The sequence below is a fragment of the Schistocerca serialis genome, chromosome 1, assembly GCF_023864345.2.
Source record: "Schistocerca serialis cubense isolate TAMUIC-IGC-003099 chromosome 1, iqSchSeri2.2, whole genome shotgun sequence".
Classification (NCBI taxonomy): domain Eukaryota; kingdom Metazoa; phylum Arthropoda; class Insecta; order Orthoptera; family Acrididae; genus Schistocerca; species Schistocerca serialis.
Window position 1 is genome coordinate 496,262,343 of NC_064638.1, and position 23,815 is coordinate 496,286,157.

At 40.6% G+C, this 23,815-nt stretch overlaps 1 protein-coding gene across 1 annotated transcript in view; it reads right to left on the minus strand.

Moving 5' to 3' along the window:
- Nucleotides 1–23,815, minus strand: part of LOC126473985 (potassium voltage-gated channel subfamily H member 8) — a 493,833-nt gene that overhangs the window by 285,967 nt on the left and 184,051 nt on the right. Inside the window, exon 4 of the mRNA XM_050101374.1 lies at nucleotides 7,285–7,314. Within this exon, the coding sequence (XP_049957331.1) occupies nucleotides 7,285–7,314 (30 nt within the window). The remainder of the gene's footprint in view (nucleotides 1–7,284; nucleotides 7,315–23,815) is intronic.

Here is a 23,815-nt window from a genome sequence, read left to right on the forward strand (position 1 = left end):
CATCGAAAGTTGATGTTGATTTTGTTCTGATTGCTTGTGGTAACTCAGTTTCTGGAGACCGTAAAGATAGCGTAAGAAACAGCCGTTACACTACAGAATCGTAGCTTTCGAATTCTTGCAAAAAATGTTGCTTGTTTATGCAAATTACGTCAAACGAGGGCAGGGAAGAGATGAGATGCGACGACGAAGTCATCGAAGATACTCTTGCAGCTGATTCAACAGAACTGTATGCAGGCTAAGATTGTGAAATCTAGGAACAATTGATAGTGGTGAAATATCATCAATTAAAAAACCTTTTTTACTTCCCATTACGTTGTAGGAAGTAGCCGTTGGCGTCTAAGATTCAGGAAAACAAGAAGCAGAATATTGCAGTAAAACGATAACGTCTATTATTTAGTGTGGTAAAGTTTTACATAGTTTACTACAATTTAGGCAAGCATATATTAGAAGAGTTCTTTATGATTACTAATATAGGAAGAAAAGACAAGCGCAACGTATACAAAGATATCTGAACAAGCCCCAAGACCGTTGTAAAAATAAAATTAGTTCAATACGAATTTTGTAAAGACGGGGGTAGCATCATCACTGATGTGAACGTCGCTACCAGTTAGTGAACAGAGGAATTTATATTGTCGTATGAAACATTCTTGATATCGTGTGTGTGCCCAAAATAGGTGATATTTCTGATTGCTGATTTAGATTTGAAAAAGTAAATGTGGCAAAAATATCACTGGCCATTTTGTATAATGCACGGACTGATGCTCGTCACGCAGATCTCTTCGGCTAACGGCGAACGAACGAATGAAGAGAGCTTGACACAAAAAATGCTTCTATATAGGACCTCCGCATTCCAAGTAGTCATTGCCAGACGATAAAAAAACATTGCCTGCTAAAGTAAAACAGAAAAGATGTAGAAAAGAGTACTCGTGGCCTATTCCCAGAATATCCAGAAATAACTTTATGGTATGAACTCAAATGTTTCACGACATATAAGAAAAATTCGTAAGTTATCAGTCTTTTTCCTAATTCGTCCGTAAATGTAATTCGGAAAACTTGTGACAGAACTCATGTCACAAAAGTTTGATAACGACAGGCGTAAAACTAAGAATTCTGATGTGTAAAATGTGACTACGATGGCTATATCCGTCAGTAGTCAGATTCACTAAATGATACTTTTTTGATTTCCATTTACTTCCTCAGCTAGTCACACAAACAAACGTGGCCCTCCGCATATTTATGTTTCTCCTGATGCGAATTCCGACAAATTACGTTCTGAATTTTGGTCTGTGTTTCATTTAAAGCAGGTGTGTGGTTTCTAACTGTGCAAAATGTAAGACCCATCATCAATTGTCCATTACCTCTCAGTTACATACCTTGATCCACCGAGTTCAGGTAGTGGACTCTTAACGGCTCTTGGCAAAATAATGAAACTAAGATTATTGCTGATGGTAAGAGTTCATGATGACCTGCATTAAATATCGACCAAGAAACATGGTCTTAATTGCATTGCTTATGATTGTACAACTTACGATTCCGATTATGAGGTACGTCCTTTAAAATATGGATGTGTTTTCTTATTGAGCAAAGTAGAAGACTGGTCGTCATTCATTCATTGTTTCTCAGTGACGTATCTGTTTAGCGACTGCAGCTAGTGGATTCTTAGCGGCTCTCTCCAAATTAATGAAACTAAGCTTATTATTCGTGTAGTGGTAGTTCTTGAAGATCTGCATTTAACTTCCACATGAATCCCACATTTTCACGTCTTAAACATGATCATGGTTGTGGTTCGAACGTCCGTCGCGTAAAGTGATCGATCCATTGACTATACAAAAGAATCAAAGTCGGAGAAGGCTTGAGACCATTTTACTGTGTAAGATAAGCGTCAGTGATACTTCGAAGTGAAAGTTGTTCAGAATCATGTGTTGTTCCGCACAGCCACTAATTTTCAATGAAAGTTTGAACCTAAGGCTTTTGTCTTCGGTGAGTAAAATTGATTCTTTATGCTATATTTCTAAGATAAGGAACTGCATGTCAAAAATTGTCCTTGGAGTTTAAGTACTCTGGTAAATGCAAGCGCGCTTCATCATAAATCAGAGCACTGTAGGGTAAACCTGTCCATCAAGCACAGAGCGCAATAGCCAGTTGCAGTACTGTCGCCGTGCCATAGCAATTGTATTGGTGGGTCACTGAACCATGGGTCCGCTTTGGGTATGTCCTCAGCTCTATGAGATGTTAGTGGCATACCAGTATGAAATACTAGATGGAGCAGCGACTTTCATGGACTACCTACCAAGGCCGTTCCTCACTCGTCTCCTAGGACTAAATGCAGATACGTCACCTGCGAAAGTCCGAGGAACGGGTCAGACTGTATGCGGCTGTCGGACCCTGTCTTCGTGGTTCTACATCTACATCTACATATACACTCCGCTATCCACCAAGCGGTGTGTGGCGGAGGGCACAATTGGCGCCAAAGTCATATTTCCTGCCTTCTATTCCACTCGCGGATCGCGCGAGGGAAAAACGACTGTCTGAACGCCTTAGTACGAGCTCTATTTTACCCTTATCTTTGAATGGCGATCACTGCGCGATTTGAAATTTGGTGGTATTAATATATGCTCTACATCCTTGGCGAAGATCGAATTTCGGAATTTAGTGAGCAGCCCATTCCATTTAGCGCGTCGTCTATCTGCAAGTGTGTCCCACTTCAAACTTTCTATGAGACTTGTAACGCTCTCGCGATGGCTACACAGTGCTCGGCACAGCTTGCGACATTCGTGAAACACTCTGTGTTGCACTGATTCTGGTGTATAGACAGTTTAACGGGTACGTGGAAAAGGTGACCAATAAAAAAGGTGTGTCGTTAATGATCGGGTGTGGGGAGGAGGGGTGGGGGGGGGGGGGGGCGTGTGGTAGAGCTAGACCTCAGAGTGCATTGCAGATATACCGGCACTAAAACAACGTCGATGGCTCTATTCCTTGAAGTACAAATATGCGTGAGCTGCTCATCAACCAACAACTCAGACTGGGTGGTGAGACAAAGTCGAAAACCACCTCGACGGAGTGTACTGCAGGTGATACAATGACACACAGACTGTCGAAGGTGTTATTGACTAGAGAGGTGACGGTTCGGCTAACATGTGATTACTATTAGACGTGGTCGTGTAAATCCCAGGCTCCGAATTTGAGAAGCCCTCAGGTCTGGGCTAAAACTGCTGCAAGCATAGCTCTGAACCTTGGGGGAATCTTGTCAAACTCTTCTAGCCGAGGAAGACAGTGCTCCATGATGGCTACTGACAAATGGAAGTTCTTGGAAGGCATTACGTGAAAGGATATTGGAAATAACGGACTGAGCAAATTCAGGGAAACAGGAAGATTCGTGTCCTTAGCAACGTGCACGAGCTTGGATTGCTGACTTTTGGAGAGTAAAACTGGCCGTGTTCCCTGTAGGAGGTAAAGTAAATGGAACGAAAGGTTATCTACAGCTCGTACAGAAACCAGACTGCGGTTGTGATAGTTGAAGGTCATGAAAGGAATACAGTTGTTGAGAAGACGGTGATTTTGTAGTCTCTCCCCGACGTTATTCAGCCTGTACATTAAGTAATCAGTAGATGCAAGGACTTGTCAGAGCAGTTGAATGGAGGGGATAGCATCTTGATAAGAGGATTTAGATGGACACGTATCACCGAGTGTAAAAACAAGTCTAATGGAATGTAATCGAATTAAGTCAGGCAATGCGGATGGATTAAATTAGGAAATGAGACACTAAAAGTAATTGATGAATTTCGCTATTTTGGCAACAAAATGATTAACTGTGGTAAAAGTGGAGAGGATATGAAATGCGGACTGGTAATAACAAGAAAAACGTTTCTGGAAAAGAGAGACTTGTTTACGTCTAATATAACTTGATGTATTAGGAAGTCACTTCTGAAGGAGCGTGGACTGCGGCCTTGTCCAGAAGTGAAACATGGACAATAAACAGCCCAAAGAAGAAGCTTCTGAAAAGTGGTGGTACGAAGAATGTTGAAACTTAGATGGACTAATCGAGTAACTGATGAGGAGGTACTGGTTAGAACTCGGATGATACAAAATTTGGGGAATTCCTCGATAGGACTCGTGTTGAGGCATCCAGGAATCGTCAATTTGAAGTGAATGGAAGTGTATGTGTGTGTGGGGGGGGGGGGGGGGGCGAGTGGTTGGTGATAAAAATTTTAGAAGGAGACTAAGGCTTGAATACAGTCAGCACGTTCAAATGGATGTTGGCTGCAGCAGTTATGCAGAACTGGAGAGGCTTGCACAGTATAGCGTAGCGTGGAGAGCGGCATCAAACTAGTCTTAGGACTGAAGACTACAACAATAACAACAAAAACAACAACAACCCCTTTGCAGGAATCATTCTAGCATTTACCATATTTAGGGGAACCACGGACTCTAGGTGGCCAGGCAATGGTTTGAACCATCGTTCTTTCGAATTAGATACCAGCGTTTCTGGCGAAATGAAGGAGTTCGGGCAATGGCTTCAGGCAACGATGCAACTCCGACTATTATGAGCTCGAACACTGGTACAGGAACTGTGGGTAAATAGTACTAACACGAACCTCAGTAACACAGCTACGTATACTAATTTTTATTTAGGGGTAATGTATCTCAGCACTTTGTGATCACAGTGCAGGTTAGTGGACATGTAACATAAAATGATATACATAAGGATTACCATCAGTGTGGAAAAAAAATAAGACTACATAGAATTAAAATCGTATCATATAGTTTATTACTGAGAAGTGTGGAAATTTACTTTGTGGTTCAAGTAAGTTAAAATAACATTATAGCAGTCGAAGGAGTCGTAGAGAGAATAATAACTCCGGTTTATTTATTAATTTTTTTAATTCCACTGATTTCATCCAGGTCTATACATCAACATGCTCACATTCTGGTAAGGAGACAGGAGACCACTACGACGAACTACACAGAGTGATAAAAGACACACAAACCCACTACATGGGGATATTTTGATGTGAAAGTGGGGCAAAAACGAGAGTATTAATACAGTGAGAAACGTTGGAGATGATAACAGAAATGAGGGAGGTCGTCATGCGTTAGTAGAAATTGCGGATGAGAACAGTATGTTTAACCTTACCACATTCGCCCAAAATGAAATAGAAAGGGAAACTGGCAGGTACCCAACAGAACCAAACGCGAGATTCTTCTACTCGAAACTTTCGGATAAACTATTGAAGATTCCAGGCAACACTCCCCCAGCCGATCGAAATCTTATTTTAATTCTGAATAGCTCCGAAGGTTTGCCGAAGAAGTTTACTTTTTTCATTTCTTTTCCATTTATGAGGAGTTATCTGATTAACAGCTTGTTATCCAGAATTATCCATTTGCGGAGAACACGGTCAATTTTTGTAAGATTACAACCAGACAATGAATTATGAGTAGAAGTCATAAGAAGTAGGCCATACGGCTTGCAGCTCTTAAGCGCAAATTCACAAATAAATTGTCAAACGACCAAATATGACCAGGTCATCGCTTATAAGAATACATCAGAATATGTTCCTATTCTGTTCTTTTGATTTCCTCCGATTAATACCTTCCGTAAATACCAGCTCATCCTTTTAACAGTTTCATATAGTTAACAACGTAGCCTCTCATACCGTTTAGAAACACAGGTAAGACATTAGTTGTAACTTGTGTTATGAGACTCATGTGACGCTGCATTTGTTGTGCATTCCATACACTACGCTCACCGTCTTAAGGAACTCTCCATCTATTATGCGGCAGATCTAATTTTTTAGATGCTTGCATTTCACTCATTAAACCAGACGGCGACGATTTCTCTGATTCTTTGTGGTAGTTACAATTTGCGGTGGCCATTTGCCCGCATCTCCAGCTTTCTGAAGCTCATACTGTATGGTTCGCTACGAACGTGAAGTGTCCAATGATTTGTGATATTCAGCAAATATGTTGATGGATGTTGCTGCTGGTTACTTGTATCCTACAGTCAACATTATTACTGCCAATCTACTCATCAAATTCTGTTGCTAATTTACGGTTGTAAACAATGGACTTGAAAATTCCTTTTCTGCTATTGATTGTTTCTCAGTTAAAAATAATGTTGTCTCCACCCAGCAGAATGTTTCGTTTCTCGGCAGTTTGTGACAAATATTTCACGGTGTGTGTGGGAACATGATTGTTAATGGCGTGTTCTCATTCCACACAAACAGACGGTTTTCTTTGTAAATATAACTGCAACGTTTCCTGCGTTCCGTTTACAGTCACTCGGTGTATACTGACAAAGTTATGGGGTGACAGAAGCAGAGGAGGCAAGTCATTGTATTATACCAGAAAAACGTACGGCTTGCCGAGTGTTTCGTTGCACAGCTGTCGGAATCGTGGCTCAAAAAATTTCACCTCATTAGGTAAGCTTCGAAATAAATATTTATAAATAACCACTTCCAGTGAGCGTGTACCATTGAATACTAGTCATGTTAACGAATCCCTGTAGTACTGTTCCTTAGTATTGATGCCTGAGAAGATACTGTGGATTTATAATCAAGTTAGGTCTGTATTTCGTCAAGCGTGAAGATCATTTCGGTCTACACCATACGTTCTTTTTACAATCTTAGTGAAAATGTTCAAAGACTTTATTCGAAACAGCAAAGCTGAGTTGGATTAAAGAAGAAAAATATCTGTTGCTGTTCAAGGAAGTTTCCTGTTGCTTACGAAGTACGTACACTTTTCATGATCTATCGTCTTTTTCACGCGAACTAGAGCTTACAATATTTCTTCTGTAGGTAAGTGTATTATAAAACTAATAGTGGATGTTGAAGGGGAACAAATAAAACGTCCGATAGGTTGAAAGGGTAGGTGAAAGTGCACGCTCGTTATTAGTTTCTTTTACAGCAGCATCTAATTTCATCTGCCCCCAGGAATTACAGACACTGTAAAATCAAGCTAATACAGAGCGCCAGATTTTCAACTTGCTAAAATCACTCTACCACATTTCATGCATTTTGCGGATAAATAAAGCTTTACATCTGCTTTTGATAGAGGAGGTTTCTAATTGGTCACATGTTTCCAGGCTCTGACATTGGGGTTGGTCACACATCTAATGTTCTCGTGGTTTAGCTACTACAGGAGAGGGTTTTTTGTTGATGTCTCAACAGTTAGAAAAAAATCTAAGAAGAAAAAAGAGAGGGTGAGGCACTACAAAAAAATCTGAATAAGTTTTGAAATAAGTTAGTTTACAACAATGAAAAAGTAATGTAATAATAAGTTGTATACCTGAGACATACCTCGATGTTTTGCCGTCAGCTGTTAAAAGAGAACAAATGCGTTGGCAACATCATTCTCACATTAATATTTCTCAAACATCAGATACAAAACAGACTGAAAATATATACAATAAATTCACTTTAAGGGTTTGATAAAAGAGAATACTGACGTCAGAACACTTCTAGTATTGTGGCAGAACTTTATGATATACCCAAAAGTCATGTCTTCCCAGAAGAGCGGAGTCGGCGATAACGACTTCTGTATGAAGGACTGTTGAAAATTCATGGAAAGATTGCAGGTGTTTCAGTCATCATCCTGTTTCACAGCATCTTGCTTGAAATTTTTGCATTCGTTAATGAAAATAAAGAGTTCTGCAACGGGATATTGCGACTCTGAAATAATGTAAGGTCATCTTGAAGTAATTTAAGGTCGCCTTTTCCTGTTAACTTAACTCTGGAATTTTCTAGGCAGAAGTCAGTAACATTAATGCCGTTACTAGAAAAGATATTCAAAGGCACATTTCGCACTTTCGTCGTTAATAAGACTAAAGAGACAAAAACAACAAAATCTGAAGGCATAAAGATCGGAGATAACTTGTTAGTCCGACAGTTGCAGCTTTTATTAATCATTTACTGTTTAAAGTTAACACTATATCTTATTTGTTTAGAATAATAGCTCATTGTATAACAAAGTAATGACCCTGCAAACCTGAAACCATCTGGTCTGGTTGGAACTAAGGATGGGTGGTGTTACAGCACTCGAAGTATTTAGGCCTAGAGGTTAAGAGCCATAGTTTGGTCTCAACAGTATTATGGCTCTATTGTGTATCGTTCTGCACGACCATTCCGTTTAAATACCTTGGATTATGTTCACCTTGAGGCATTAGATTGGCGACAGGGGACTTCAGCACGATCCCTCCATCCAGCCCCAGAGTTTAAGCTAGGGAATCGTCTGTAACCATGCGGCAGAAGTTTTCCTGGTGTGACATTGTAAGTTTTGGTCAGTCCCCACAGTCTCTGGACTTTAATCTTTTTGTCTGACCAACAGCAAAACGAGTGTACGTAAACCACAGAAACGCAGCAAGGCCGTTTGTGATCAGAACAAACCTTTAGAGCTCGTTGTGGGAAACCTGTATGTGTTGATACAAGGTCGGCACAGATGTCCTCTGTGGTTAGAACTGAAAGCAAGGCTGTTTTTGAACTTGACAAGTTATAAGTAATCTTGTACAGCATATTTTACTTTTAAGCAAACCTCAAAATTTTTTTGGGTGAGCACCGAAATTGAACAGTTATTTACAGCGGTGCCGTTGCTCAGAAGATTTCCTTGACATTGTCTTTAGGATTAGACTACCAGACGAAGTTACATCATTGGATCCAGAGCTCAATACAAACCTAACGGTACTGCAACAAATGAAGTACAACCGATGGAATAAGGTTTCCGTCCGCCTTGAGTCCCTATGTGCTCACACATGGTTCAGGAAATACCCATAGCAGGCAAAGTGGTCCAAAAAATAAAGTCACAAGACGTCAAGGGAAGGAAATGTCATTCTACTGGGTACCGGACAATGTGGAAATCCTGGGAAACGAGCAACACCACACGGGAGCGACGGATGCAAGCAAGAAATGTAATCTACCGTGTCATACTCTCCCTTAACTGCTATTGATTCGTTGCCGAGGAGCAAATGTGCATGTCAGCGGCAGTGGGAGTATGTGTGGCTGGAGGACAAATTAAAGTTGGTAAAGCTTACACTTTAACCATGGTGATTATCGTTGCAGTTACCACTAACAACAGGACACAGACACACAGCCGCTTCCTCTGGCGGAAAGGATCCACCAGTGCTTGTGGCGTAATAGTGTCGGTGCGCCGCGTGTTACATGATTGCATTTTGTATTCTGACAAGAAGTAGCAGTTTTTCTTGATAGCTAATCTTCCACTGTGCTACATAACAGTGATAGAAATGTGTAAATTGTTTTAAAGTATGAATTGTTTGCTGGACACCTGCACAAATTGTTGGATAGGTTATATTAACCGTACCTCAAAGTAGCTTGTTCATCCTTTATTAGTCGGTGATCAAACTAGCCACAATATATAAATAATTTTACAGTTTTGACTGGAAGTTCATTACTTATTATATAAGGTGCGTCTACAAAGTTCGGTGTATGATCACAAAAATGAAGGACATAAGTTACAAACAAAACACTTTTATTAGCTCTCAAAGTCATCACCATTCGCTACAAGACACTTCTAACATGTTATTTAAACCTGTCGGAAACTGACATGAAATGCTTCTTGTGGACTCACACGATCACCATGGTCACTTGTTTTGGATATCCACAGCGGCTGTGAATTTTCATGAAGAATAGTATTTATCAGGTTGCCTTTCATTCAAAAGGCTGTTGCACGCAGCGACTGTTATTGATTTGTAAATAATAGATTTCAGCTACCAGTCATCCTTTTTAAATTTTATTGGCAGATCTAGATTTCAGCTGGAAACTAGCCAGTCTCAATGCTCTATCATTTTTTATCAATGCGTATAATGCCTGTGGGTCGGGCTTCATCCACAGTTCATTGAATATGGTATTTACCATATACTTTCTTATTTTCAATTCTTCTCCTCTCAAAGACGACCGCCGAACATCTGCAAGCGTCCTGTCGCATTCGTCCGTAGTTTTCTGGGATTGTGCGTGTTGATCCGAATGCGGCTCAAACTCGAGACCGTCCTACTCGTCTCTAAAGCGTTTCAGCCACTCAGCTACACACTTTTGTTCAGTGCTTCATCACCGTAGACTTGCACTAACATTCCACGAGTCTCCGTCTGCATTTCCTCTAATTTGAAGCAGAACGTCGTGTAATGCGTGGCTCCATTTTGCAATGACACGAATACGACGGCTGCTTGCAGAAGATCGAAGGCTGTCTTTGGGAGTGAGAGCAGAAAGTTTGAAGGTAAGCAAAGACACTGTAAGCACAATTATTAAGGAACGTTCGCAGACGTTGCGGATATCCAGCAACGCGTGACCACGGAGCTTCGAACAATTCCCATAAGAAGCGTTTTCTGAAAGTTTGCAACTTTAAAACCGATTTCAGAAGTACGTTCTAGCTAATGGTGATTACTTTGAAGGTCAATAGAGGTATTTTGTTTGTAACCTTGTTTGCTTTATTGTCTGAGGCCATGTATCTTAAACTGGTATCCAGATTTTTATTGAAGCACTTGCAAAATCCATGCATACAATTGTTAACCAGCATTTATTTGTACTCACAGTGGCTGCCTCTTTCACTGTTTTTATTAGCAATCCGCCAGCCATGTGTTCAGGAAGCAACTTGTTGCACTATTCAGCTAATTATCGTTTTATTTAGTATTACGTCACACCATATCACCACCACCACAACCACCACCACCTCCACCATCATTTAAGTGCGACGAAAAGGCATGAGCGCTCTTGAGGATGTGTACGTTTTTATGCGTGCTTTTTACTATTCACTTTGAAATGTTGATAAAGCACCCACTGTTGTCACTGGCGGATTGTCTCTGAAGCCTATAATATGTGTACATGCACCGTTGCCCCAAGAAGATACCTTAAGACGAAAGACTTTATTTTCACAAAGCATCACGTTAATATTCTGCAAGAGTGCTGATAATCATATTGTTGAGCTCCCTAAGAAAAATGTTAACATCATCGTGATAAGTCCGTCATTCATACCGATAAAACTACCCCAGTAGGATAACACAACATTCAGTAAATAGTGTCAACTACGATGCGTTACGCACTTATCATGCACAATACTATATACAGAATTGATATTTCGTTAAGGTTACAGTCGATGGATGCAAATGAGTTGCGTCCATAATTTTTATTAATTCTAAAACGTAAGCAGATATTTCAATAGCAAAGAAAAAGTTGGATTCTGACGCCGTCTAGTTTCTGCTTTACCGAATGGAATGTCATCAACTTCTGTAAGTGATTTGATTGCAGTTGTTATTATTACTGTTGTTGTTGTTGTGATTTTAAGTCTGAAGACTGCTTTGATGCAGCTCTCCACACAATCTTGTTTAAGCCTCGTCATCTCCAAATAACTACTGCAACCAACATCCATTTGAACCTGCTTACTCTAAACGCTTCTTGACCTCTCTGAAACTTTTAGCCCTCTCTCACACTTCCCTCCAGTATCGAATGATTCTTTGGTGTCTCAGAATGTATCCTATCAACCGATCCCTTCTTGTAGTCAAGTAATGTTAAAAATTTCCTTTCTCCCCATTTTGCTGAGTACCTCCTCACTAGTCACGCGATCTATCCATCCACTTTCCAGCATTCTTCTTTAGCGGTACATTTCACAAGCTTCTATTCTCTTCTTGTCTAAACTGTTTATCGTCCACTTCTCACTTTCGTACATAACTACCTCTAGACAAATGCATTCAGAAAGTACTTCCTAACACTGAAATCTATACTCGATGTTAGCAAATTTTTCTTTCTCAGAAATGCTTTTCATGCTACTGCCTGCCTACATCTTATATCCTTTCTACTTCAGCCATCCTCAGTTATTTTTCTGCCCAAGTAGCAAAATTCATCTACTATATTTAATGTCTCATTTCCTAATGTAATTCCTTCAGCATCACCTCACTTACTTCGACTACCTGCGTTTGCCTTTCCTTGTTTTGCTTTCGTTAATTTTCATCTTACATTCTCATTTCACGACATTTTCCATTCCGTTCAACTGCACTCGCAGATCCTTTGCGGTCTCTGACATAATTACAATCTCATAGGCAAACCTCAAGGTTTTTATTTCTCCTCAGTGAACTTTAATTCCATTGAATAACACCGGTGATAGGCTGTAACATTGTCTCAATTCCTTCTCAACCACTGGTTCCTTTCCATGCCCTTCGACTCTTCTAGATGCGTCTGGTTTCTGAACACGTTGTATGTAACGTTTCCCTCGCTGTGTTTTCACATCTACTGTCTTCAGAATTTCAGCGAGTGTATTCCAGTGACGACAGTAAGATACAATATTCGTATAACTCCAACACTCAAACAATGTAGATTATACTGATCGTAATAAAACATATGTCACACCTGAGAATGACGTTGTATTGCAAACAAGCAAGTAAAGCCCTTAATGATGTAGTTTTTTCAGCCTTCTTCTCCGTATGTGCAAGGAAGTGTTATAATACAGGGGTTTTCAAGACTGAAACCTGCCTTTTGTTTTTCTAGAAATCCGAGCCCCTACGCTACTTACAGGTGTTCTGTGTAGTACTGACCTCATATACAATGAAGAATGTATGTGTAAAAGCAGGAAAGGTAGTTGGGAAAACAGCAGAGTTAGATCAACGCCGTAACAACAAAAGCTGAAAAACATACTACTGTATCTTTTTGCCACAGTGCTGTCTGACATTACTGGAAACAAATCTGGGTCTGCCTGCCAGATTATTTCGGAAAACCAAATTGATACATGACACTCTTTCATCTCGTTCTGTTACCTCTGTTCCAGTCATCGCACTGGAGAAGTGCGGGCAGTTTGGGACTGAGATGGTTGTATTCATACAGAATTTTTGTTTGCGCAGCGTTGCAGTAGATGAACTAACACCGTCAACGTGATAGATGTTCGCTGCCCTGCTATTGGTTACTAATTGCATATTGCATTCGAGAAGTACCACAGAGCTTATATAATCAACGATGAATGAGTGGGTGATAAAGAAGTCAGGCGTCTAGTACCTTCGAAACGGATCATTCCTACGTCACCGTTATTATGACACAGGATTTACTATGATTGTTCCATAGAATCGGTTGTTTATAGGTGCTTCTGCAGAAACCGAAGGCTCGTTACATAGTGGTTGTATCTGTTAAGGAGACCGTTCGATAATCGGGTCGTTGTTGTCTCTGGCGCCTCCAGGCCTCCATAGAGGCGTACTTGCTTAATTGCTACAATGTTAAGCAAGCCAATCTCGAACCGCTAGACTGGACGTGCTGACTAGCTGGATAATGCTCTCAAGGGACCTCAGACCACGCATCAACAAAAACAACAGCGTTTTTACATCTCAGCATAAGCTGAAACGAACGAAATATGCACCAATGGTTTCTAGACGATTTCATAGACTGTCTACCGGAAGTTGAAAAACAAAGAGCATTATGTGAGAACGAGCGCAGAAAGGTCAACTATTTGAGAAAGGAAGCAGATGCCTGCTGTAGCTTCAGTTTCTGGAAACTTGCTCGCAAATAGTGAACTCAATGAGTATTATCAGGTTAAGAAATAGTCTAACGAACGTGCTAAAAATGAAGTAATCAGTGTGTGGAGAAAATGATAACCAATGGTACTCCTATACGCCTCTTTATATTTCTACACCTCGATAGACACAAATTTGTTTGGGGGAAAGAAAAAAAGATCATGTCTGTATAGAAGGTGTTCTCTCTCACTTCATACCTAAAGTGATAACAATTTGTTATAACATCAACATCGAATTATGAGTGTAACATCAACATTATTTACGAACTTCAACATCTTGCCATTGTTCGGCCAACATAATTTCCCATTCATTAATAATCATAACTTTCTTACTTCTTCTGGTCACAGGATAATAAATTAATGAATATCACAGTCATGCATCAAACAGATTTTTTGCATTTCATCGTCCAAACATGTTTCGGTTCTAATGAACCATATTAGTCTTTTGTAACCTAAAGTTATGGTGATATATTTTTAAAGCATATACACTATGTGATCAAAAGTATCCGGACACCTGGCTGAAAATAACATACAGGTTCGTGTCGCCCTCCATCGGTAATGCAGAAATTTAATATGGCGTTGGTCCACCATTAGACATGTTGACAGCTTCCACTCTCGCAGGCATACGTTCAATCAGGCACTGGAAGGTTGTTTGGGGAGTGCTGTACTGAAGAGAGGCATCGATGTCGGTCGGTGAGGTCTGGCACGAAGTCGGCGTTCCAAAACATCCCAAAGGTGTGCTATAGGATTCTGGTCAGGACTCTGCGCAGGTCAGACCATTACAGGGATATTACTGTCGTGTAACCATTTCCCCACAGGCCGTGCATTATGAACAGGTGCTCGATCGTGTTGAAAGATGCAATCGCCATCCCCGAATTGCTATTCAACAGTTGGAAGCAAGAAGGCGGTTAAAACATCAATGTAGGCCTGTGATGTGATAGTGCCACGCAAAACCACAAGGGGTGCAAGCCCCCTCCATGAGAACACAACCACACCATAACACCACCGCCTCCGAATTTTACTGTTGGCACTACACACGCCGGCAGATGATGTTCAAGTGCCTTAGAAGCCACTTCTTCGTGGATGAATTTCATTAAGATTCTTCCGATGTATCTGAGTCTGGTGTCTGATTTTCCCACTATCTGTTTTATGTGGCCATTCCACTTAAGGTTGCTCTGGGTGGCTACACCTAGATATTTAACGCAGACGCTGTCTCCAGCTGTTCATCATCAATAGTGTAGCTGTACAGCAGTGGATTTCTTTTCCTAATGTACCATATGTTACATTGATTTACGTTCAGGGTGAACTGCTAGAGCCTCCACCATTCATCAGTTCTCTGCACTATATGCTGCTTGGCGGAGAGGTACCTTGTACCACTATTAGTCTTTTACTTTCCGGATGCAGTGGCAAATAGAGCGAAGGAATAAACGATTATCAATATGTTTTCATACGATCCCTAATTTCTCTTATCTTAGTTGTCCTTAGGTGAAATGTACGCTGGCAGAATGGGAATCGCTCTGCAGTCAGCTTCAGATGTTGGTTCTCTATGTTTTCTCAGTAGTGTTCCACGAAAAGATTGTCGTCTTCCCTCCAGCAATTCCCATTTGAGTTTATGAGGCATCTCCGTAATACTCGTGTGTTGGTCGAATATACAGGTAACAAATCTAGCAGCCCGCCTCTGAATTGCTTCAATGTCTTCCTTTAATCCGACCTGGTGGGGATTTCAAACACTCGAGCAGTACCATGGAATAGTTTTCACTATTCTATACATGGTATCCTTTACAGATGAACCAAACATTCCTAAAAGTTTCCCAATAAACCGAAGTCGACAATTCGCCTGATTTGCTGCAGTCCTTACGTGTTCGTTCCGTTTCATACCGCTTTACAAGTTACATCTAAATATGTAATCGACATGACTGTATCATTGTTCTAAAACTATTCTGTAATATCTTACGCCAGGCTGTAGTGAGCGTTCATGTGCAAAGAAGAATGCTGGTTTTAATGACTATCCCAATGTGCTACAATGAACGTTCTTACAGAATTCCGACTAAAAGCTTCAGCTGTGAGCTGCCTCAGTGTTAAATATTTTCTTTCTCTAAATTGTTTACGAGCGTGTACGATATGTTGATTTCAACGTATTAGAAAGACCATCGTGTCTTCGAGTTCGCTATGAAACTGATATTATGACTGCCCGGTGTGTTAAAGGCTATGTCAATGTAACTAAGGTTTTGCGGCTCTGCGTGCATATTTCTGATAGTATTAAGTTTACACAGAATTACTCAGTTGCACATCTGGTATCATTCGCATGCACGCGAAACTGGGTGAGGTATAAATTTATTCCACCATCTAGTTTTTCGCTCGTAAGTGAGATTCGAAAACTAACACACACACACACACACACACACGCACACACACACACACACACACACACACACATATATATATATATATATATATATATATATATATATATATATATATACACGTGTGTGTGTGTGTGTGTGTGTGTGTGTGTGTGTGTGTGTGTGCGTGTGTGAGTGAGTGTTTAAACGTATACTTTTCTTACTGAAAAAGTAGAAAGGTGCATGGGGGAAGGAAATTCCGATAGAACAGTTATTTTCGACATTCGCAGTTTCTAACCGGTTTAACTGCTCTGTGAGGTATATGCATAGATAAGTTTCTTATCTTCTGCTAATGCGTTCTGACTGCGGTAGCAGTCAGTACGTGGTAACAGGTATTGTTGCGCTTCGGAATCTGGAGATCTGTTTTCTGAGGATGTGGTTACTAGAGTACGATGTTCCATAAACATAAGGTGTTTTCATTTTCCACTGGCGTTCGATGCTCTGAATATTTTGCTTTCAAATATGTGTAAGTCTTTTTCCATTTGTACTGATTTATATTTCTGACGTTTTACTGGCACACACTTGCTTTCTTAAATTTATAAATATTTTAATCGAATTTTTTATTCACAACTACGTTGTACTGCGTGTCCGGGCTGCTATATTTAAGCCTCCAACTCCGATGAATGTTGTAACATTGTATGAACAGCAATTTATTTTTGTTGTGACTGTGTAGCATTTGTTTCTATTTCTCCTGTGATTTGATTAGCTTTTTGATGGTATCAGTCATAGATGTAGTATTAGTTTTTGCGTATAAACTGGATATGATTTGAGATTCACATGTGTTATTTAGTTTTTCTGCAGAATCCAGTCACCAGTATTCTAGGCCTAAATGAGAATAGTTACACTAAAGAAGCATTCAAATTTGTACTCTGGCATTTTACTTGTAGCACAGACCAAAACATTAATTTAAATTGCGCATTGTAATATAGTGTCTCATATGAGAATACTTTACAAATTATGAAAAGAGTCAATTTTATGAGAAAGTCATTCCTCTTGTCACAAACTGATTGTATAAATAGTTTTCAGAATAACAGAGAAAAAACATCCACCAAAGAATGTGCAACGTTATACGAACATGGTTGGTAGGTATAAATATTTTTCAGAATAACAGAGAAAACATCCACCAAAGAGTGTACAACGTAATACGTACATGATTGGTAATAAAGAATATAAACCTTTTGCTGGTAACTTGTTATGGCATGTCCTAAATGAACAGGAATAGCTTGGCTGTGAAATAGTTGTCTTCTCTGACATTACTAGGCTGATAACGACCCTGTAAATGGACTGTACACACTCTCTCTGAGATTGTCTCCTGTAATTAGTCTACTAGTTGTAATGATTATCTAACCATCTACTTCCTCTATTTTAGTGACCTGATTCATTTTAGTTCACGCAGTAGATTGTGAAAACTTTGTGCAGGTGACTAATTCTGACTGCTGCAACTCATATGAAGTGGGCATCACAGTAGGCATTGAATTCAGAGATTGTTTCTTAAGGTCATAATAGATCGATACAGCGTGAATAAAATGTGAAAGCAGAGATTCACGTAACTTGAATGGGATTCTTTGGATGAAAGACGACATTGTTTTCGCAAAATCGGATAGGTGTGTGACGTATCCATACAATTCTGGCATGAGTACGTGACTGAGGGAATGGGTCCTATACAGCCATTTTTATATCAGCACGCGACTGGAGTAGAAAATACACTGATGCGAAGTAACCGCCGCCTTTTTCTGTATCGTGGCTTGCGAAATGTAAATGTAGAACAGTTTTCATTATGCAGCTTCTTCAAGCAGCCCTGCGTGTTTCGTTCATACGGTTAAACACGAGTAATATCCCATCATAAATGTTTTTGATTAGTTCTATTTAACGCGAAAGGTGTTTGATTTTTTTTGACTTTCCTTCGTAAGTAATAGAGTGTGGCTAAGATAATAGAATTAATTTCGCTGCTTACAATGATTACCAACTTTCAAGGAAAATAAGTAGTCGTATTAATCTTTTGGATTTACAGCTCTTGCATTTCTTCCGTGCTTGCAGTTAAAATTATTGGATGTAGGTGAGTTCGGTAAATGATATTTATTTTGGTCAATGCGTGTGTAAAGTAAACTTTCATCTATTCTTTCTGATTACTCCACTTGCATTAAACTGAGGAGGAATAACAATTATTTTACGTCGCCATGCAATTGTATAGTTTATTTGGGTATTTATTTACTGAGTTTTGTAGTTTGGAAATTTTACCATCTTTTGTAATACTTTTCGGTGGAAGCAAACCGCTAGAGTTTGAGCTCAGTTCACTCTTTTGAAGACAAAAGGACATCACTCCTTCGCTAAAATTAGCTAAAAGATAATTTTCAGAATGAAGCAAGCACAAATGGCGCTGTGTGACCTAAGTTTTAGGAGAATTCACGTTAAAAGAAGTGAGTCATAAGCATATCTATAGAGTCCTAGTGTAGTGGAGGAATAAAAAAATGCAAACGAAGACGTGAGATAAAAAAATGCATAAAAATTTAGTAATGAGCATATAATGCTAGCTTGCGTAAACGCCGTCTACGAGAGTCTTTTGATTCAAAATTACGCAACACATTTCACTTTGCTTCTCGGATAAACCGATCCATCTAAAGTTATGAAGTGGAATGGAATTTATACTGCGTGCTGAGATTTGCGAGGTTTTGTTGAATACTTGTTCTGAAATGACAAAATTATCCCTTAATAGATCACAATACTATATTACACTTTTAATCGCAGATTAAAAACCCATTTTCGTTTCACTGTGTAATTTGGTAAGTGCATGAAGAACTGAGCGACACTTACACGATAACAGTGATAACGAGAGAGTAAAACACATACTTGTGTCCATTTGTGAACTAAAGGTTTCATGAATATATGAAAAACTAGCAACCCGCCCCAGCTTCGCACAATAGCTAGGGACGGACGACTTGACTGGCACAGCGTGCACAGGCCACTATGTGGTATTATAAGTAAAAATCAGAGAACAACTTTGGGTAACTGAATGCCTTCACTTTCATATAACTAAAAATTTAAGAACTCCATTGTAGAAAAATTCTCAGGAGGCACTAATGTTATCTCTTCCATATTTACATTTTTTTAAATTTAATATTTGAATGCAGGGTGACCGTTACTTTCAAAAGGACAGATACCACACAGATCCCGCAGCAGTGAAAGATTACATGTAAATTGAAGGGGGATGACTGCAGTAAGCTGCAGCGGATATTAAGTGGTGACGAGCGAATGCGTGTACAAGACCGGGATTCGAACTCGGGATCTCCTGCTTACTAGGCAGGTTCGGTAACCGCTGCGCCATCCGGCACACAGAGTTATAGCCTCTGCACGTATTATCTCGGTACGCCTCACGACCATTCTACACTCCCATCGAGCACCACCTCTCCGCAGTCCCTATGCAGTAGCAGTCATCCACCTTCAGTGCGCATGTAATATTTCACAGTTGCGGGATCTGCGTGGTGTCTGTTCTTTCGAAGGAACAGACACCATGCATTCAAAAAATTCGTAAGTCTGGCTGGGAGATGGATCCACTTTCTTCACTGCGAAAGCACCGATGCGTCCGACCTCCTGTGGGAATCTCTGAGTAGCGTACGGGAGTTTAATGGACATGGGCTACGGATAGGTGGCGTCGGTGGGTGTGTGGCTCGACCGTGGGGAGTATCGAGATAGTTCGTGCAGTTTCGATAGCGCTGCGTGTAGGATGGCACAGCGGTTACCACACCTGCATGGTATGCAAGAGGTCCAGGATTCGAATCCCAGTCTGACACGCATTTTCGCTCGTCACCGCTGATTCCGCTGAATGTCCCGCTGCAGCTGATAGCAGTTATCCCCCTTCAGTTTACATATAATCTTCCATATTTACTTATTTTTTGAGTGAAATCTCGTATTAGTTTTAAGTTCCAATTTTGTTATGCATGTGGCCACATGTACCACCTTTTCCGAGATGCATTGACTTAGTCTGCCTTCGTCCCTGTCTCCAGTACTGGTAAGATTTCATGGAAGAGTCCTGAGAACAAAACAATATAGACCCCCATAGGGATACATTTGTTACGCGGACGTCACAGTGCCCTTCATAACGCTCCAACAGAAGTTTTATGGGAATTTGAAACCTCATCCCATACAAACAAAGTGCAACAGCTCTGTTCTACATTGCATCGCGAGAAGAAAGGTTTGGCGACAGCGGCAGATTTATTCTATGTGACAGGCGATAGGCGTAAGGCTGCCCGGCTACAGTGCCATCCGCTGCGAGCTACCACTATCGGGAGCTCGAAGCGAACTACCGCTACTGGGAGGCTGGCGCAACCTACCGCCTACACCGGTCATTCGAAGGAGGTCTTTCATTCACAGCCAGATGGCAAGAGCATTGTTTCCACGGTGGTGAAGGGCCGTAATTCACCATAGTTTATCCAATTTGCACAAAATATTTACGAATTATGCACACGAACCTTCCTCATGACTCAGCCTATCAGTGAAAACCGTATCGAAATTATCACAGTAGTCCCTGGCATTATCCTGAACATGCAGAAGCTGCAGTGGGGAGTTTAATTTATATATGTATAAAAGAAATTATTGTCGATAGGACTGAGCATATAGAAAAGCCAAATAACCTGTAACATAGCACATTTTTACGGGTTGTCGCCTTGCATTGAAAGCGTAGCTTGCAGCCGAACCGGGACGAGAGCAAATTTTGGTTCTCACGCTCGCACAGCTAAAGATGGCTAGAGGGCCGGGCGAGCCGTGCACTTGCTTAACGCTGCGTGCAGTACTTTTTCATGCTTAGTATAGCAAATTCTATGGCCAACACAACCATAGTGTTAATATGTGAAACCATTAACTTCAGTACCTTCAGAAATATAAATTTTTACCTAAAATACGTTCTAACCGTACCGACGGTTTATCTGTTTAGCTAGAGTAATAGGAGGCAGATTTCAGACTACCTAACAGATCAAAATGAAAATTTCTGTTCCGACACTGACAATATAGAGTGCTTATGGAAAAAGTTCAAGGCAATCGTAAAATGCGTTGTAGACAGGTACGTGCCGAGTAAAACTGTGAGGGACGGGACAAAACCCACCGTGGTTCAACAGCAAAGTTAGGAAACTACTGTGAAAGCAAAGAGAGTTTCACTGCAAATTTAAACGCAGCCAAAACCTGTCAGACAAACAGAAGCTAAACGCTGTCAAAGTTAGCGTAAGGAAGGCTATGCGCGAAGCGTTCAGTGAATTCGAAAGTAAAATTCTATGCACCGACTTGACAGAAAATCCTTGAAAGTTCTGGTCTTACGTTAAATCAGTAAGTGGATCGAAACAGCGCATCCAGACACTCTAGGATGATAATGGCATTGAAACAGAGGATGACACGCATAAAGCTGAAATACTAAACACCTTTTTCCAAAGCTGTTTCACAGAAGAAGACCGCACTGCATTTCCTTCTCTAAATCCTAGACCGCACTGCATTTCCTTCTATAAATCCTTGCACGAACGAAAAGATGGCTGACATCGAAATAAGTGTCCAAGGAACAGAAAAGCAACTGAAATCACTCAACAAATTAAAGTCCACTTAACCTGACGGGATACCAAATGGATTCTACACAGAGTACACGAAAGAACTTGCCCCCCTTCTAACAGCAGTGTACCGCAAGTCTCTAGAGGAACGGAAGGTTCCAAATGATTGGAAAAGAGAACAGGTAGTTCCAGTTTTCAAGAAGGGTCGTCGAGCAGACGCGCAAAACTATAGGCCTATATCTCTGACATCTATCTGTTGTATAATTTTTGAACATGTTTTTTGCTTGCGTATCATGTCATTTTTGGAAACCCGGAATCTAATCTGTAGGAATCAACATGGATCCCGGAAACAGCGATCGTGTGAGACCCAACTCGCTTTATTTGTTCATGAGAACCAGAAAATATTAGATACACGCTCCCAGGTAGATGCCATTTTCCTTGACTTCCGGAAGGCGTTCGAAACAGTTCCCCACTGTCGCCTGATATATAGAGTAAGAGACTACGGAATATCAGACCAAGTGTGAGGATGGATTGAAGAGTATTTAGCAAACAGAACACAGAATGTTGTTCTTAATGGAGAGACGTCTACAGACGTTAAAGTAACCTCTGGCGTCCCTCAGGGGGGTGTTATGGGACCATTGCATTTCAAAATATATATAAATGACCTAGTAGATAGTGTCAGAAGTTCTATGCGGCTTTTTGCGGATGATGCTGTAGTATACAGAGAAGTTGCAGCATTAGAAAATTGCAGCGAAATGCAGGAAGATCTGCAGCGGACAGGTACTTGGTGCAGGGAGTGGCAGCTGACCCTTAACATAGACAAATGTAATGTGTTACGAATACATACAAAGAAGGATCCTTTATTGTATGATTATACGGCAGCGGAACAAACACTGGTAGCAGTTACTTCTGTAAAATATCTTGGAGTATACGTACGGAACGATTTGAAGTGGAATGATCGTATAAAATTAATTGTTGGTAAGGCGGGTGCCAGGTTGAGATTCATTGGGAGAGTCCTTAGAAAATGTAGTCCATCAACAAAGGAGGTGGCTTACAAAATACTCGTTCGACCTGTACTTGAGTATTACTCACCAGTGTGGGATCCGTACCAGGTCGGGTTGACACAGGAGATAGAGAAGATCCAAAGAAGAGCGGTGCGTTTCGTCATAGGGTTATTTGGTAAGCGTGATAGCGTTACGGAGATGTTTAGCAAACTCAAGTGGCAGACTGTGCAAGAGAGACGCTCTGCATCGCCGTGTAGCTTGCTGTCCAGGTTTCGAGAGGGTGCGTTTCTGGATGAGGTATCGAATATATTGCTTCTCCCTACTTATACCTCCCGAGGAGATCACGAACGTAAAATTAGAGAGATTCGAGCGCGCACGGACGCTCTCCGGCAGTCGTTCTTCCCGCGAACCATACGCGACTGGAACAGGAGAGGGAGGTAATGCAGAGGCACGTAAGGTGCCCTCCGTCACACAACATTGGATGGCTTACGGAGTATAAATGTAGATGTAGATGTAGTGGCATTGTTTAGCCGATTAGGGACGGTAATGTATTCGTCTATAGTATCAACTGAAACTACAACCAAGAGGATAGGTTCATATAATCTTATTTTGTGGAATTTTCTTTAGCTTCATTACCACAGAGCTCTAACGGAAGTTATCACTACATTGAAAATTATTATTTCATTGTCTTTTGTCTTCTGTTTTGGAGAGACAGAGAGTGAACGGAGGACAAACGTAAAGTGAGAATGTGATATTTTACTAAAACGATGTAAATGTAAGCGTAAGAAAGTTTTTGTGGAATTGGGGAATCTGTGACGTGCGTCCGAGTGAGATTGATTTTGTAAAAGGCAGCCAGAAGGGGCGTTGCGTATTAAATATATTAGTAATTTATTTTGTGGAAATGAATCGGATTTTGTTTTCATTAAATTTTATTTAGTTTCGAAATTACAAGATTTCTAGTGTAAATTACTTGTGGTAATCTGATTGGCTGACATTAGATATACCGCGAGTATGCAAGTGTTTGAGATTATGTGACTGGTTGCTTAACATGCTGGCCAATAGGACATCAGCGTTTACCACGCATTGGAGTAGGGCTTTGTGCCCCAGATCTGTGAGTCGAGATAGTCGCTCGGGAGAAGTGTTATGGTAAATAACTATGTTAAACTGCGTTGATTAGATTTGCACCAAAATAAAGAAATTCGAGCGTTGATCGGTTCTCGTATCGTTGACGAAAAGCGACCACTGCGTTGAGAATTTTGTGAAAGTTTGAGCTTTGGGAGTAGTTTAATTTAGGAGATATTTGCGTGTGAACATTTCAGGTCGTACATAAACTCCGCGTGGTGCGCTTCGTTCAGATTACAAGGCATTATGGAGAGCATTCTTGTACAAGAAGACT